The sequence below is a fragment of the Gymnogyps californianus genome, chromosome 1 (assembly GCF_018139145.2).
Source record: "Gymnogyps californianus isolate 813 chromosome 1, ASM1813914v2, whole genome shotgun sequence".
Lineage (NCBI taxonomy): Eukaryota > Metazoa > Chordata > Aves > Accipitriformes > Cathartidae > Gymnogyps > Gymnogyps californianus.
Genome location: NC_059471.1, coordinates 67,156,865 through 67,172,967, shown reverse-complemented (window position 1 = coordinate 67,172,967; position 16,103 = coordinate 67,156,865). Strand labels below are relative to the sequence as shown.

Sequence of the window (16,103 nt, the reverse complement as noted above, 5' to 3'; positions counted from 1 at the left end):
AGATTATGAAACAGCGGAGGTGTGCTCCTTTCTTCTTCTCTACAGGAAGAAAGGGGTTGTCTTCTTCTACAGCCACAGAACGCCCCGTCGGTAGCAGGACCCAGGTCCCAAGGCAGCAGAAATCCATGCTGCTGTTCAGCAGCCTGCTGTGTGGCAGCTTTGTGCTTCGCCTCCTCCTCTCCCTCTGCAGAGCTGGCTGCTTTATAGTGCTTCTCTGTGCAGCCTGATCATAATTAAAATTATGAAATTTTTTTGAAATTTCAGTGGTGATAGAATCTTCCTAGAAGTAGCTCTTCAGAGACATGGAGGTAAAACTTGCAGAGACCTTTTGAGAGAAAAACTATTGCCTATTACACATTTTTATTACCCTCTCAAAAATGACATCTTCTGTTGTTCTTTTTTCAGGGGTCAATATTCAAAGACTGGCTGGAAGGCTTCTGCATTATCTTTCACTGGTCCAACAAAAGACATCTGTCTTTCCAGCTTTTCCTTTCACATGCAGTTGCAATAGGAAGTTTCTCATTAATAACTCATTATTGCATTTACATTTTGCATAGAGCAACCTACAAATGTCATGTAATTAATCCACTTGTATTTTTGCGTAGCTGTTTTGAAGTAGTTGGGCTGTCTTCACCATTAGGGCAACCCTAGGTTGCTTTCTAGAGTAAAGATTTACATATCAAGGTGGAATGTAACTTAAAAGGTAGACAAAGAGGCTTGGGGACAGAAAATACTTCTCCATCTTGGGGATTTCACTGGTGGTGTCTGTCCTTCAGTTGAGACTGCAGATAATAAGTTCTTTTTATACTGAATTATTCTATTTGCATTTTTACTTTTTCAGATCTCTGTTGAAGAACTCGAAAGAAGTTTGGTTATAAAGGTCAACAGGGATGCAGTTATGAAAATAGCTGTCTCAGAGGATCTGTTTACTCTAGACAAAGGACTGTATCAGCTGAATTTGACAGTAGGAGGCATTCCTTTCAAAACAAAGGACCTTATTCTACCGGTAAGTATAGCACGGATCACTCATGTTGTTTTGCATGCCTGAAGGGCTTGATTTCATCTTCTCTTGGGGTAATGTAGGTCCTTCCTGAGAGTAGTTCAGCCTGCCCTGAAACAGGTGTAATTACCACCTTCTGGATACAGCTTTCTCTCCATTCACTATAGAGGGAGACTAAGCCAATAGCAAAGGTGAGACTCCTGATTTTTTGATCGATAAGTTTGGATGAGATGTATCCCACCCTTGGCCTGCAGAATTAGGACACAGCAAAACTGGAGCACATGGCAAAATTAACGGTGGTCATGCTGGCTGGGAGACCATGAGTGGCCCTGGGGGGTCAGTGGACACACCGCTGTGTGAGGGTGCCGTTGTGCCCACTGGGTCTGGAAACAACCTTGGGGGCACTTTTTGTGTTGTGACCGAAGTTTGCACTTCACGTATAGTGTATCACAGTTTTGCTGCTTGCGTTTGCTGTTTCAGTTTAGTAAGACCCAAGGAAAAACAGAAGCTTATTTTTCTTTATTTCCTCCTAATTCAAGTAGACAGGGCATATGAATAAAGTTAAGGCACTCTTTGGGTGAGATTGGATGATTGCTGTGTTTCTGAAATAGCTGCTGCTCAGGCTGTTTCGAATGTCCACCACACATAGAGTTGGCACCTTGAAACCCAAATTGGCATCTCTTTATTTCTAAATGAGGTGACAAGCTTGCGGCTCTGTGATTGGGAGTGCAGCAGCTGAGGAAGGCTCCTGTTCCTCACAAGAAGTCATTCAGGGCCACTGCTTGTCTGAAACATTAAGCTCAGGGTGTGGTCTGAATATAGGATTGAGAGCCAAAAACTCCTGAGGTTTTTGTCCTGGCTCAGGCACTTAATTCTCTCTCTGCTTCAGTTAGTTGGGGGTAATGGTGCTGATGTAGACGCTTTGCAAGGAGCCTTCTCTTTACATACTGTCTCACATTTTAATGCTGACATTTGGTACGGGATAACATAACTAGAAGCTGGAAGGAACAAGGTGTGTACAGAGTGGTGTGCCCTTCTTGTGGCTCAGGCACCCCTCCCTTAAGCCAGAACCCAACAACTTATACCATGATCAGGTCCAACATCTTGTGTGTCATGAAGGCTGTTTGCAATGACACAAAGGATTGGGTTTTTTAACTTCAAGTTAGCCTCCAGCATTTGCAATGCAGAATTACAGGAGTTACACAGCTTTGGCTACAGAGCTTTAGAAGTAAATTGCACTAATGATGTGCAGCATGTAGAGGAGCTACCAGAATCGATATGACCAAATCAGCACCTGCATCCTGTCCTGTGGAGACAAGCTGAGCTCAGGCGAGTTTCCTGGGGAATACTGACCACTTAGTTGCTTAGGGTTGCAGGATTGGGGTTGCCACCAATTGGTTTGCATGTGCATAACACGTCAAAATTATTTCTCCTATTTAGTATCATAATATAACTCAGTATTCCTCTGCACTCAAAATCAGTTTTTCTTCACTGAACAGTAGTCTGAGGCATGAGATGCTGCTTTATCTTCCTAGATAAACCCTCGCCTGGATGGTTGCATGCGGGCGTGGAACTGGCTGAATGGGGAGGACACCACTATCCAAGAGACTATAAAGATGAATGAAAAGATGCAGTGCTTTTCTGTAGCAGGACGAGGGTCTTTCTATCCTGGCCGAGGTTTTGCTGTGTTTAATCTTACTTACAGTAAGTGCTTTGGTTTTTTTACTTCTGACCTGTTGTCCTGCCATTAACCATACTTGGTTAATAAACAATTTAAAACTTGCATGTATGCCAGACTCAGTGCTGATCGATGCAGAAAAGACTGGCAGCTGTGGATGGAGAGGGAATAGCTGAACTTGTGGTTCATAGTGACGGAAGGCCTATGTATGGTGGTTAGAGCCAGTACGAATATGCCCAGCATGGATTAGGTTCTCTGTGTAGCTCCAGTAATACATTTCACACCCAGGCTGGTTCCAGTTTGTCCTCAGGATTAGGGGCTTCACATCTCTCTGTCAGCAGCATGGGTTCTAGCCCTATCCACTGTTTTCTGCTAAACAGGGAGAGCTGCAAGCCATAGTGCTATATCTTGAGTTTATGATGGACAGAAAATCAATATTGTCTGTAGCAAAATGTCCACGATTGGATTCACTTTTAATCATTGGGTGGTATTAGTTACGCTTGGGACAAACACACTAAGCATATCCCTGATACAAGCTGAATGAAATTGGCCTAGATACAGTAATAACAAGTTTCAAACCAAACAACCATACTAATGTAGCACTCAGAAACGCACCTTTTCTTTGTTCTAGATTATTCTGTTTGTTTATATGTGCGATAAACTGTCAGTATTTTTAAACCCATACAAATGCCAACCATCTATTTTAGTTTGGTGTGTAAGTCCTCCTCTGCAGAAGCCTTCTGTGCATCATTATGTGGATTTTTCTGCTGTGCCATTGTAAATTAGGGAGTATCAGGTGTCTGTCATCTCATTTACCACATGGATTCAAAAGCTGCAAAGTAGAGACAAGGCAGCATCTGAAGTGCAGATGACAGCACTCAGCAGAGATGAGGCCTTAGCACCTGCATTTTTATAGGTTTTTTTTCTACAAACAATAATCCTCCTTTTTTTTTTTTTGGCTTTGTAATGGTAAGCTTTACAAAGAACTTATTTATTGTATTTCAAGATGTGGTGAACCAGCAAAACGAATACTGCTATGAAGGGAGGTTGCAAAAGCAGGATTGAAATCTTTCTTCGTAGCCAGCATCACTTTTTAAATTACAAGGGCACTGGGGCAGTAAGAAAGATGCCAGAGAGTTTAATTCAGAGTTCAGCAGGTAACATAAAACATCCCACGCTTCTGAGAGGCTGGTGATCAGGAAGTGATTAGGTAGGTGATCAGTGTAGTATGCTTATATCCTTTTTCAGTTTAACACAGGCTTTCAGAGAAATGTTTCCTGTATATCAGATTTGGACTTAGACTCCTCAATGATCTTTGGACCATCAAGAATGATTCAAAAATTATGTGCCCTATCTTGCAGCAGTTCTTTGAATGTGTTGGATTGACAGCCATGGGAATTTGAATCTTTCTGTGATAAAAAAGCTTAACCTTGTCCTTTGACATTCTGAAAGGCAGCAGAATGCAGAAGGTAACAAGAGGAAACTGATGCCATTTTCTTCTCTGATTTTATGTTCAGGTGCTTTGGAATTTTTTTTTTTTTGAGTAAAAGAAATGTGGCAGTCCCTCTGTATGCTCATCCATCTATCCTCTTCTCCAGGCCAAAATCGCACAGCCTAGCCATTTGACCTGTTAGTCCTATGTTTGTCATGCTATGCATTTCTTTTTCTGCAGTGCAACCTTCTTCTGGAAACGAAACCAGGACAAGATGGGAAATAGAATTAAATGCTGCAATTCAACCAGCAACAGATACTGGTGTGCTGTTCGCTCTAGTTACAGAAGAAGCATCTGTCCCTTTATCACTATCTCTGATTGACTATCACTCCACAAAGAAACTGAAACAACAGGTACAGGCTTAAGCATTTTTCTAGAGAACGTTCCTTGCTGTTCCCTGGGAACTGAAAGTCGTTTTCAAAAAACAGTTGTCAGGTTTGCTGCCTGCCTGCTTATTTGCCCCCACCAGTTCAGAACGTGGTCTGAGACTGAGGTGCTTGGCTGACACCGAAGTTCTGCATCTTATGGGTACGTGTCAGACGCTACTAGGGAGCTCTTTGCAAATGTGGTCTAGGTAAAAGATGGAACTGGTCTCTTGAATGCAGGCATATTTTGTTATGTTTTTCTGGCACAGAAGCTGTTTAATGCCATAAGCAAAGAATTTCCATTCTCTGGAGCTCATCAGTAACAGTCCCAAAGTAGTCAAAAGACAGGCTTTGAGTGTCACTCCAGGTGCTGTGAAAGGCCAGTTATGATGGAGTGCTGAAGCTACCGCTTTAATGGTATTCATAATAAAGGGCTAGATTCTGGCATTACATGAGTGCAAATCAGGAATGATTTCACTAAAACCAATGAGCCAACTTTTCATTTATAGTACAGCAGCTCTAGTCTATTTGGTTCCAGTGCAATATAACAACCTCTGTAAGACCCACTAAGAATTGTCTCTGAGAAGACAGTGGTTACGACCAACAATTAGTCCGACTGGTTCACTGGTTTTTCATCTATGCAAATGAGCTCAGAACACAATCGGCAATAGTAATAAGGCTAATTCTCTGGTGGCTCTGCAAAATCTTTGTAAACAAGGCCACAGTGGGGTTATCCTTGTCTTGGATAAGCGTGGCTAGGTATGTTTCTGCTCACTGCCTCTTTTTTTCTTCTTTCCCCTACTGTCCAGTTTATCATCATGGCCTTGGAGAACACAGTTGTGTCCCGACTGGCAATAAATCTCTGTGATAAGAAGGAACACTCTGTGGACATCCTTCTCAAGAAAGATCACTTATCCCTGAGGGTAGATGGGATCGCAGGAGAGAGTGAGCTAAGCATCTTTGAGTTAGAGGACAGTCTGTCCATCTTGGAGAGCTCTTTGCAGTCAACGGTGAAGACATACGTGGGAGGATTGCCAGGTAAGCATCCAGTTTTGTGGCATGGACTACAGACTCCCAACCCACCTTGCTGAGCTGGCAGTCAGGAAACCTGTCTCCGTTCATTCAAGCTGGGAGCCGCCTTCTCTGCTTCTGCTTGAGCAGGCTTTGTCTGCAGCGGAGGCATGTGATCTCAATGGATGTGAGGGTGCACTTGACAATTTTTTTTTTTTTTCTTGAATGATGGTGTCCTTCTGAGGACAGCTGGAGGCAAAAATAGAAAGAGGAGGTTTTGCTTGGTCAGCAATAGGAATGATTATCTGAAGGAAAGCTGTAAGCAGGGTCGTTATCTTAAAGCTGGTAAAATCCATAGGAGCTGGGCCACAGGCTCCTGCAGTGCTTCATTAATGTAATGAACACGTGTGAGCACTCCTTGAGGGGAGTACCAGGGCCTCACATTATTTTGACTGAAGCTTGGGAAGCCCAGTGTGGTGATTCTTCCTGGCTGATGTTCTCTTTGAACTGATCACAGCACTACACAATTAACAGATTTCTTCCCAGCAGAAGGTACATAGGGCACAGCCAAGGGGCTACCACCATTTATAGTCTTGCTGGCTTTTCAGCAACAACAGGGCTTCTTGTGGGAGGTCAGTTTGCTCCTCTGTTCTGAACTGGAAGATCAAACTTTCATCTGAAATCATGAATTTTGGCCAAGTTTGGGGGTTTGTTTCTTGTTCTGGCTGAACTGGTTTATCAGTCCCTACTGCTGAGGAATGCAATTAACGAATTGCACTTATGTCTCTGATGCACAGGAGTACATCCTATTTTGTTGCCAGCAGCTAAGCAAAATCTTGCCTTTACTTGCCCAAGCAAGGGAGAGGCAGCAATGTTGGCCTCTTGGCAGGCACTGAAGCAGTCAGGCTGGAACAGAGTGGCTGAGGTGCCATGTGTGCTAGGACACATGGCGTGACTGTTCCCACCATGAACAAGAGTTTACAGTAGAGTATTTATGCTGATGATGTGTATGACTCCTAGTCACACCTAAATGGGGGAGGCCACACACTCTGGGAATGTTCACGCACTGGCAGGAACAAGGCTGAATCCCCAAATGTGGCATTTTCCAGTGTCAGATTGAATTGTCCGAGCTGGCCATGGCACAAGCAAGAGAGGTCACCTGCTTTCTTTCAAGTACCTCTCAAATGCACAGCAGAGGCTTTCACAGCTCAGAAAACAATCCCATTCTGTCGTCGTCCCGAGTTCTCTGTGCTTCGCTTGGACTAATCATGCTGGGTGAAGCACAGTTTTTAATTAGCCAGAACTAAGTGTGAGATGTCATAGCTATGGCTGTTTAGACCCAGCTGGCTTCTGTAGGTTTAGCTGCTTTCCCCCTTTGACCTGTTCTGCTCAGCAACGGGAATTTCTGCCTGTGGTCTGCTTTTGCCGTTGAGAGGACTCCAGTACTTGCATCGAGAGACCTTGCCATTTGCCAAACGAATAAACATTTCAGCACGTTGGTTGGATTCATCACTCTGGGTTAAATAACTATACCAAATGGTCAGATCTAAGTGAGTTTGGCTCATTCAAATTTTGAAAACATTACGTCGTTTTTGGGTTTTTCCCTGCTTCCATACCCTGTGGAAAAAACAAAGTATAGTGGTCACACTTAATGTTTTTATTCCATTTGCCACAAATAAAGAAAGAATTCTGGGTCAAAATATGTAGTATGTCCCAGCCTAAGTACAGCTAATATTGCAGATGTGGAAGAAATATTATTTAGAGTTTCAAGAGATAAGAGGGAATGTATAGGCTTTTACTACCTTTTCTATGGTATTTTCAGTTCTGGTAAATCCTAAATTATGTAATTTATATGATGCATAGGTGTTTTTCCAGGCAATGTGTATACCACCAGGTGAAGGAGCCTTTAAACAAGGCTTCTGAGTCTTTACAGGACCACGTTTCAGACAGATCCATTTCTAGTCATAACAGAAAATTAAATATTTGACCTGATTTGCAATTATAACACAAAGAAAATCTTTTTTTTTTTTTTAATTAATTTTGGTAGTATCTTACAAATCCATCTGAAAACCCACGCTGTCTTTCAGTCAGCCCTGTGGCAGATGTAACAGCAATCTGCATGATTCCTTAGACGAGTAGTCAAGCCGTTAAGCCAACGCTTCAATTTCTTCTGAGTCAGAATTTAGTTTACATCCATGTGAGGTACTACAACACAGATGCCCCCTTCTCTTAAGCAGACTTCACAGATAAAAATTGCTAAATGGGGAGGAATAGGAAAAAGCTAAAATGCTTCATTTGAGCAACTACCAAGCCACGGTACTTTTCAGCCAGGAAGCTGAAAAATTTATAGTATCTCTTTGTGGCTTACAGATTCCACACGAATGTTCTTTGTCTCACTCAGTCCTAGAGTCTGTCTGAGCTGTGTTTGATCACATCAGCTTCAAATTTGGCCCCGCATGTCTCCAGGCAGAACCCTTTAAATTGCATATAATCTCAGGTCAACAGGACAACCTATTGTTCAAGTTGTCCTTGCTTCAGTGTAAAGATAAGGGGTTAACTTGGCTACCTGCATCACTGTGAAGTTAAATAATTTTTGAGACGTTCATTGCTTTCCATTGCACAACCAGCTTGATTGGGTCGGCTTTGGGTTGTAAATAAACTAATAATCTTTGGGGAAGGGTAGAGGACAGAGTTAACATAAATTTTCATGTTACTATGTTACTGGGGGGTGTGGTGTTTATTTAAGGTCTGTGTATATGATGTTACAGAAGTTAGTAATAAGATTGACTAATTTCCTCTAGTCTGTTGGATTGTACTTAGCGTCTTCTTCCTTGCTATTTGTTTTCTGCCTCTGGTAAACTGATTAAAAGTATGTCACCAGTGGATCTCCATAGAAAAAATTAGTCTCGTTAGTCTTACCAACTCAACTGATGTATTCCAGCACCTTTCTGATGAATGCCAGCAACCTCCTTGTGCTGATACATAGCATAATCATGGTAGAGATGAGTCTGGCAAGTGGTAGAGGCTGAGTATAGGAGGAGCCTTCCTGTCATGAAGTTCTTCCTATAATCTTTTGGCAGATATTTTGGAGAGAGAGGGAGAGCATTAGAGGAAGGTATACCAACTCCACTAATGACAAAAAGTAGAGGGTCCAGAGATGGACGGGGGCGAAAACATCGAGACGGAAAGCAGTGTGAGCACAGTGTGCAACTAGAGTGAAGTCGTGCTGCTGTGCAGCACATGGTTTCATCAGGACTGGAGGCCTTGCAGAGACTCAGAGCAGCTGAGGAAAGGTTCAGCCTGGGAGAAGGGCTTTTGTGCACGAGAGCAGATGGCGTTTTCCCAATGTCTGCAATTGTGCTCTTGCGTTCTGGCGAGAGGGGTGGGGAGGGAGGGAGGAATCCCGGAGTGGAGAAGCGGAGAGCCTGAATTCATCAAAGTGATAGTCATCTGAGCATAGGTAGGGCAGGCATTTATTCAAAACCAGCCATCAGAGGTGTTTGTCTCCCCTTTCACACAGACGTTTCTGTCACTTCCACTCCGGTCACCGCGTCCTACCACGGCTGCATGACGGTCAAGCTGAGCAACAAGGCACTGGACTTAGATGAGGCTCTCTACAAGCACAGTGACATCACCTCACATTCCTGTCCTCCAGTCGAGGCGGGCCAGTAGGTACCACTGCAATGCGAAAGTTTTATACTCGGAAACTTTCAATGCTTTTCTTTTTTTTTAAAGATATAAATTATTCAGACCTACCGCACTGCGTGTATAGTTTCTCTTAAACACTGAAGTTATGTAGGAGCTACTGATCCTTATGTCAGATTGATTATTGAAATACTCCTTTGCTTTGAGGTTTAAAGGTTGTAATATATTTGTAAATAGTTCAGAAGACTAATATTAAATAAGCCAAAAGTACAGAATATACCGAAAGCGAATGTTATCTTTAGACTGTAAGAGACAGTTTTATCTGTAAGGTGGAAAACCTGGTAATATATGAGTGTGGACTGGAAGAAAAATAATAATTCTGTATTATTTTTTATTACCAAACACTGCTTTCTGATTTGCAAAATATGAGAGAATAAAATATTTACATACAAGTTTTTAATTTACCTGTACTGAGATTATTCTGTATTCTGTTATTTGGAGATAATGACTCAGGCTATGCCTGATGTAGAGATTACACTAGTGGGGTTTTTTTTGGTTGGTTGGTTTGGTTTTTTGTTTGAAGGTGGGGGTTTTTGTGTGCTTATGTCAGTATTATCTATCTTCTGGGCTGGAGAGCAAATGGTTGCTGCTATTCTTATTGCTAGAGTTTCTCTTTCTGGTACCACAGATAGAAGACTCAGTTGTGACCTTTAGAAAAACTCTTGGTCAACAGAAAATGGAAAACAAAGTTGGGTCAGCAGGAAACAATTAGAAGAAAAGACTCAATAAGTTGAAAGCCATATGGTTTTGTGTCAATAACCGCTGAAGCAAATGATGAGGTGTCAAGAACTGGAGGTTATTATCTGGCGATGACATATTTTTGCTGCTTAATTTTTAGGTTGGCTCCTTCACTGTGAGCCTAGTGGGAGCAGAGAGGCTTGAGACTGTGAGAGTTAGCCAGGCCAAATTGCAGCGTGGTGAGAATATGCGTGGGGGTTTACTCAGGAGAGGTTGTAGAGCCACAGAGTGCATTCCACTTCTAAGCTATCCTTGTGAAGTCAGGGTGGGCTTTGCCTAGCCTGCTTTGAGTCACTTAAACCTTGCTTTATTTGGTCCTTGTCTTGCATCAGATTAATGAACTAGGAAATATAGGTATATGGTGTGGTGGAAATCTGAATATTGGGTGGCTAAGGTTACCCCATGCTTCAAAGGGTTAACGTGGAAAAGGTCTAATTCTACAAGGTCTTTTATAAATTGTTCCTGGTCATTCTACATCATGTTTTGCCTAATCAAATACGGAGATGACAGATTAGCCTAATAATCCACACGTGTGACAACATCTGTGACCAAGCTGTGGAGATACAACTGTCCCAGAGGAAAGGATGGAAGAGGGGGAAGACTATCCCAAATGTATTTTCTGGTCAGGATCCCGGCTTTATTTAGCAGAGAAGAGGAAGGTACTCTATTAGCCATTAGACAGCATGACATCATAGCTCCGTATCGTGACCGAATCAGTCAGCAGTAATGCAGTAGGGCAGAAAAGACCAGAGCTGTATCACTTTCAACCAACCTACTCATTTACACTTACAGAAGGACATGTCAAAAGACTCTTTACACTCAGGTGTGACCAGATGCAAGCTTGAAAGGATAGTTGCTCACTAGCCAGTAATAACTTACTGGCGGACTGTGCATGGATAGGAAAACCCAGAAGCAGTTCTATGGTTTTGCTTTTTTTTATTGAGCAAGGGAAACCACGTTATTCCCGAGAGTGTTTTCTGTTAGAGCTGATGACTCTGGATCAACTTGTGATATGATGGAGAACCCAAGAAACATTAGTTTAGTATCTCCAGTGAGAGCCAGGAATCCTGAAGATACTGTGGTTAATAGCACTTCCACATGCAGTGTTTTGTTTTCTGTGTGTTTTTCATGGTTATTTTAGTCCTTTACCAAAATACATCTCCCATCTTTTTAAACGAGTAGCTCTAATGAAAACAGTACAAACTTGGAAGACACCTATTTTTTAAACCAAGTAGATGAAACAAACCCTGTTTTACTTTGTTCTTTTCAAAGGAAGCACGTTAGCAAAATAGTCTTATGTCTGGCATTTTTGTATAATTTCTGTGGCAGTTCCCAAAAAACTACCATGTGGCATAAATGAATCACAAACATGTCTGACCTTTGTGTTAATGTCAGTGGTACTATTTATGAGGCCAGAATTATTTTGGATCTTGGAAACGTGAATCCTGTGGTACAGTATGGTACTCTGCAGCTTCAGACTTAATATTATGTGAACAAGACTATAATTCCATTTTCTAAACCATTCTAATTCAGAGCACAAATTTCTCCAGGACTTTGCACACGTGTGCATGTACGTGAAGATATTTTGCATAGACCACAATGCACCCTGACCCAAAATGTGGTTTAGAAGAGAAAGCCAGAATTTCTAAGCCTGGAGAATGACAGAAAAGGGGGGTTCTTTTGTGTCAAGCTGGATTGTTTTTAATACCCTACAGCAGTACGATGCTGGAGGAAGAGGTAGCTGCTTCTATATACCATTGAAAAGGGGAAAGAAGTGATAAGCATTCCTTCATTCCTCCGCAGTCACTGTGCTTCAATCCAAGAGAGGCATTGACTTCATTTTTGTTCGTTAGCAGTCTAGGTGCTCAACTCAAAGGGAGCAAGTCTGTTCTGGGCTTTGAGTCCCCAGAATGAACCCAGGTGGTTCCCCTGGTAGTATTCATAGCAAGTACGAAGTAGTAAATGTGTAGTTCCACTTATTTAATGATCAGGGTGATTGTGCTCTTCACAGCATGCATTTGCACAAGAACTAAGCATTTCGGATGCGTTAAATTAACGTTTAAAAGAAAAATAATGGTCTCCTCTCTGACTTCTGTTTCTCTTGACCAGGTTCATATAACTCACCTTGTCAACAATACACGTAAGGCACCTTGTCACTGATGTTAACATCACTGGCCTGAAACTTTGCATCTCAGAAAAACCTTCTTAACTGAACAAGATATGGCTTTTATGGTCCATATAAATTAACCTCTGATCTTATGTGTATTAGTACTGAATCTGTTTTTTATACATAGAGGTACAACACATGAATTAACAGAAATTTCTTGAAAGGTGGAAAGTATTATGTAAAAGGATGATCATTCTTTGTTCTATTTTCAGCTGGTCTGATGGTGTCACTTCCTTTCAAAGGAAACTGTCAAGTAGGCTGGTTTTGTTTGTGTAGGGTTTTTTAATATTTTCATAATACGAAGCAGCTGCTTAAAAAGTTAATGAGAAATACCTTCCTTTCCCTGCTTTGCTCTTTGGCCTTTCAGGAAATTTCTATAGCTTCATTGCTGTCTAGACTGTAAGATCTATAGAGCAAGCAGCACCACCACCCTTCCTGCAGGAGCAAAACGCAGTGAAGGGATGCTGCAGTCTGATGGGTTTTCATGCTGGTGTAGCCACTCCTGCCCCGAAATATGGCAGCTGTGTGCTAAGAGGGATCCCAGCTAATGTGACGCACAGCGAGGGGGCAGGGTGCACACAACAGGGACAAGACTTTTTTTCCTGTCAATGGCACTGCTACAGGTACTGCTGCTTAGCCTTGTCAACGTCTTTTTCTCTATATACAGTAGGAGAAAATAAAAAAAAAAACCCGAAGGAATTCTGACCCTTCATCTGTTCTGTTTCAGTCGTTGTAAAATGCCTGGATCGGGTCTTGATCAGTTTAAAAATAAATAACTGGGGTTTAACACAGAGCAGTTTTGGTTGTGGTCCTCTTTTGACTAGAAAGGAATTAATTTGAACACTAAAGTGCAGCTTAAAATACCTGTCTGGAAATTGCATCTTTAGCACGCTGACATGACGCTATGCAGACTAGATTGGCACAAAGTCCGGATAAAACAGTCCCAATAAAATTAAGCTTTCTGTTTGAAACTTAAAAGAGGGAACTATTCGGTAGGGTACTTTTTCCTCTGTTCTTTTGTTTTCCTGTCCTTACAAATATACACAGCCTTAGGTACAGTATAAATATACACAGTCAATTTTATTGTAAAATAATTGCCACACTTTTTTTATTGGTACAACACTTTCACCAAAAAGGGTTATTAAATAAATACTACAAGCAAACAAACACCTGGTCTCTTCCTACCCAAAATGATTGACTCTGAGAGCTCCCGACTACCCACTCAGACAACACAGGCTAAAACCCCTCTATATTGGTTTATGAAAGCAGAACACATATCCAGAGTGTTTTCTTCATTTCTCCTCTTGAAGAAAATTCATTCTGCAGTGTACTGAGAAGGAAACATCTCATGCTTATGGTAGCCAGAAAGCAACACTGCATTTGACTGCAGGCAAACTGGGCGGTGACTGGTTGTCCCACTGGTGGTGTGCCTGCCCTTACCTTTCCAGGGTTCTGCTCTGCTCACAGTGAGATGCGGGTAAAAGCAGAGTGGCTGTAACACACTCAGCGGTGGGTTCCTTGGGAAGTCTAGTGCCTGCACAGCACAGTTTCCAGAGGTTTCTTAAAAACAAAATAACAGCCTACCAGCTACCTAAAATACTTTGTTCTATGGTGCATATGGTGGAGGCTTTTCTCCAGGCAAGAAGTAAGTCGGTGTATAGAGGGCTGGAGCATTGGGGGGAAGACCGTAGCTGGAGCTGGACTGAGATGGAGGCTGAGTTTCTTCTGATAAAGAAATGTCAGTAGATGATGTTCCTGGAAAATTGCTGGCAGGCTGTATACAGACAAAGAAAAATACCTTCTTCAGTAAAGGCTTACAACCCCATTTGCAGCTCTGCGTTAAGTGTTTGCCATGTCAGTGTTAGTTTAATCATGGGGCATAATAAGCCCCATGATTAAATTTCCTATGCGTTGCAGCACAACACTCGCTTTAGTTTTAAAGCACCTGCTTAAGTATAGCAACGATGGTGTCTAGTGAAACAAGACAGATTCCATCTGTAACCCAAGTCATTTTTAATAGACATTGCGCATGCAGCTAGGCAATGGAGCAGAACAGGAATTTCTGCAGGAAAAGATGCTCTGGCTTCCTGGGTGAGGCACTGCACCTGACCGGCTGATTAGGTTATGCGTAGCTGCTCATTTCCAGGCATCACTGTGAAATTTAAATTATCATCTCAGATGTAATTAATCTCAGTCATAATACTTGCATAAATGCAAGGTCTTATTCCTGTGCCAAATGCAGACTCCTCTTAAGAGGAAATTTTGCAGGTAGGCGTGTGTCTCCCTGTAGGTTTTTCACTTTGGCTGTCTCAGCTACAATGGGGCTTTGGCTGAAAGAGGCACAAAAAACCAGATAGAGCTTAGGAAGCAGCCCATGTTCAGGAACAAGCAGAGTTTGTTAAAACAAAAGAATGCATGTAGGGACTAATGTTCTGGATTAAATCCTACCACTGCTTTAAACCAAGTTTTGTCATTGATTTCAAGAGGGTCAGGGTTTCACTCCTCCCCTCATATGCCAGCACATGCCAGTCCATGGGCTTCATCAGAAGAGTTGTGCTCAGCTCCCCTCAGATTCAGGCCTAAAGTGCCTGGAATTTAAAAAACAAAACAAAAAATAGTAATCGTGGATCTTTTTCAAGGGAAATGAAAAATTTGGGCAAGTAAACGCTGCTCCTTGCTGCTAAAAAAATTAATAGTCACCATCTAGAAGGCCAGTAAGAGGGCTGGCACTTGGGCAATGGCATCTCAGAGCTGCCCAGGGCTGACAGACCCCATGCCATGGTGCCTGGCTTCTCCGTGGGGCTCCGTGTGAGCAGGGGCTGCTGCCCTGGGTCAAACCCCCATGGTGAGGAGAATGTTGTCCTGCATTTGTACCACAGGGTGACTTAGTGAGTGAGAATGGCGATGTCCTGACAGGAAGGTTGATTATGCCCTTTAACACTCCAGGAGGCAGTGCAGATATACTGACAGACCTGCTAGCTAGATCAGCTCCAAACGTAGTTGCTGTGGTTTTGGGTGGTTTGGTTTTTTTATTTATTTTGGAGTAGTTGTTTCCCTTGCCCCTCAGACTCCAGCCACTGTTTCCATCTGTCTGCCTGGAATTGCTTCTGTAATGAGTTCTCCTCTGGCAGGAATGACTGGCACAACCCTTACTGCTGTCATCACCACCAGTCCCTGCACAGCTAATCATTTACCTGACCAGTTGGCAGGCCTGTTAGCAAGACAAGTTGTGACTGAATTGTACCAGTAAGGGATGAGTGATTTTGTTAGCGCATACCACAGTAAACAAAAGAAATGCTGGTTACATCCTTGTCAAAATGCATTCCTGTTATCACCCTTTCTTTTTTGCATTTGGCTGATTTCTGCTTGTGGACAAGGAAGCATGAGGTGAACTGAGGAGCATTTACCACCAGCTCAGGTTGTGATTTTTTTTAAAGACTTTGTTTGCCCCTCCAGCAAGCAGTTATTCAGTGAGATACTGGATTCAGCAGAGGACTAGGAAGCAATCTGCTCAATGGTGGGAGCCAAAGGTGAACTCAGGTTCATAGCCTTTGAGCTAACGGAGCTTCAGTCCATGCAAGTGGGGGCAGCGCTTAGGCTAGGCGTGTTGCATGCCAGACTAACCCAAGGTGGGATATGTTCCCAGGAGGAGAAACTATGGCTGTGGATTTCCTCTGGTTGAGGTGAGGGTTCAAACTAGAGTTATTAGTTGGTAATTGATTGCTAACTGCTTTGCTTCATTAACTGGCATCAATTCACTTTTTTTTCCCCCTAACTCTTAGCTGAAGAAGGTTTTGCTCCTTGTGTTGTACTGAACCACCACATGTGACCCTGCCCTAACTGGGGGCAGCTGCAGGGCAGTGTGAAATGCAGGGGCTTAGGAACAGTGTTTAGCCAAACCTTCAGCGAGCCAAAGGGAGCGCTGAGAAGAGAGGTGTCTCTTGGGG

General features: G+C 42.6%; 2 protein-coding genes across 2 annotated transcripts in view; one reads left to right on the top strand and one right to left on the bottom strand.

Annotated features, from left to right (window-relative positions):
• GAS6 (growth arrest specific 6) overlaps positions 1-9,651 on the top strand; it is a 43,789-nt gene extending 34,138 nt beyond the window's left edge. The window contains 5 exon segments of the mRNA XM_050896576.1: positions 842-1,006; positions 2,536-2,704; positions 4,351-4,523; positions 5,345-5,573; positions 9,067-9,651. Of these exon segments, the coding sequence (XP_050752533.1) occupies positions 842-1,006; positions 2,536-2,704; positions 4,351-4,523; positions 5,345-5,573; positions 9,067-9,218 (888 nt within the window). The 3' untranslated portion in view covers positions 9,219-9,651.
• Positions 9,652-13,224: 3,573 nt separating this feature from the next.
• TMEM255B (transmembrane protein 255B) overlaps positions 13,225-16,103 on the bottom strand; it is a 75,483-nt gene continuing 72,604 nt past the window's right edge. Inside the window, exon 9 of the mRNA XM_050911159.1 lies at positions 13,225-13,930. Coding sequence (XP_050767116.1) covers positions 13,763-13,930 — 168 coding nt within the window. The 3' untranslated portion in view covers positions 13,225-13,762. The remainder of the gene's footprint in view (positions 13,931-16,103) is intronic.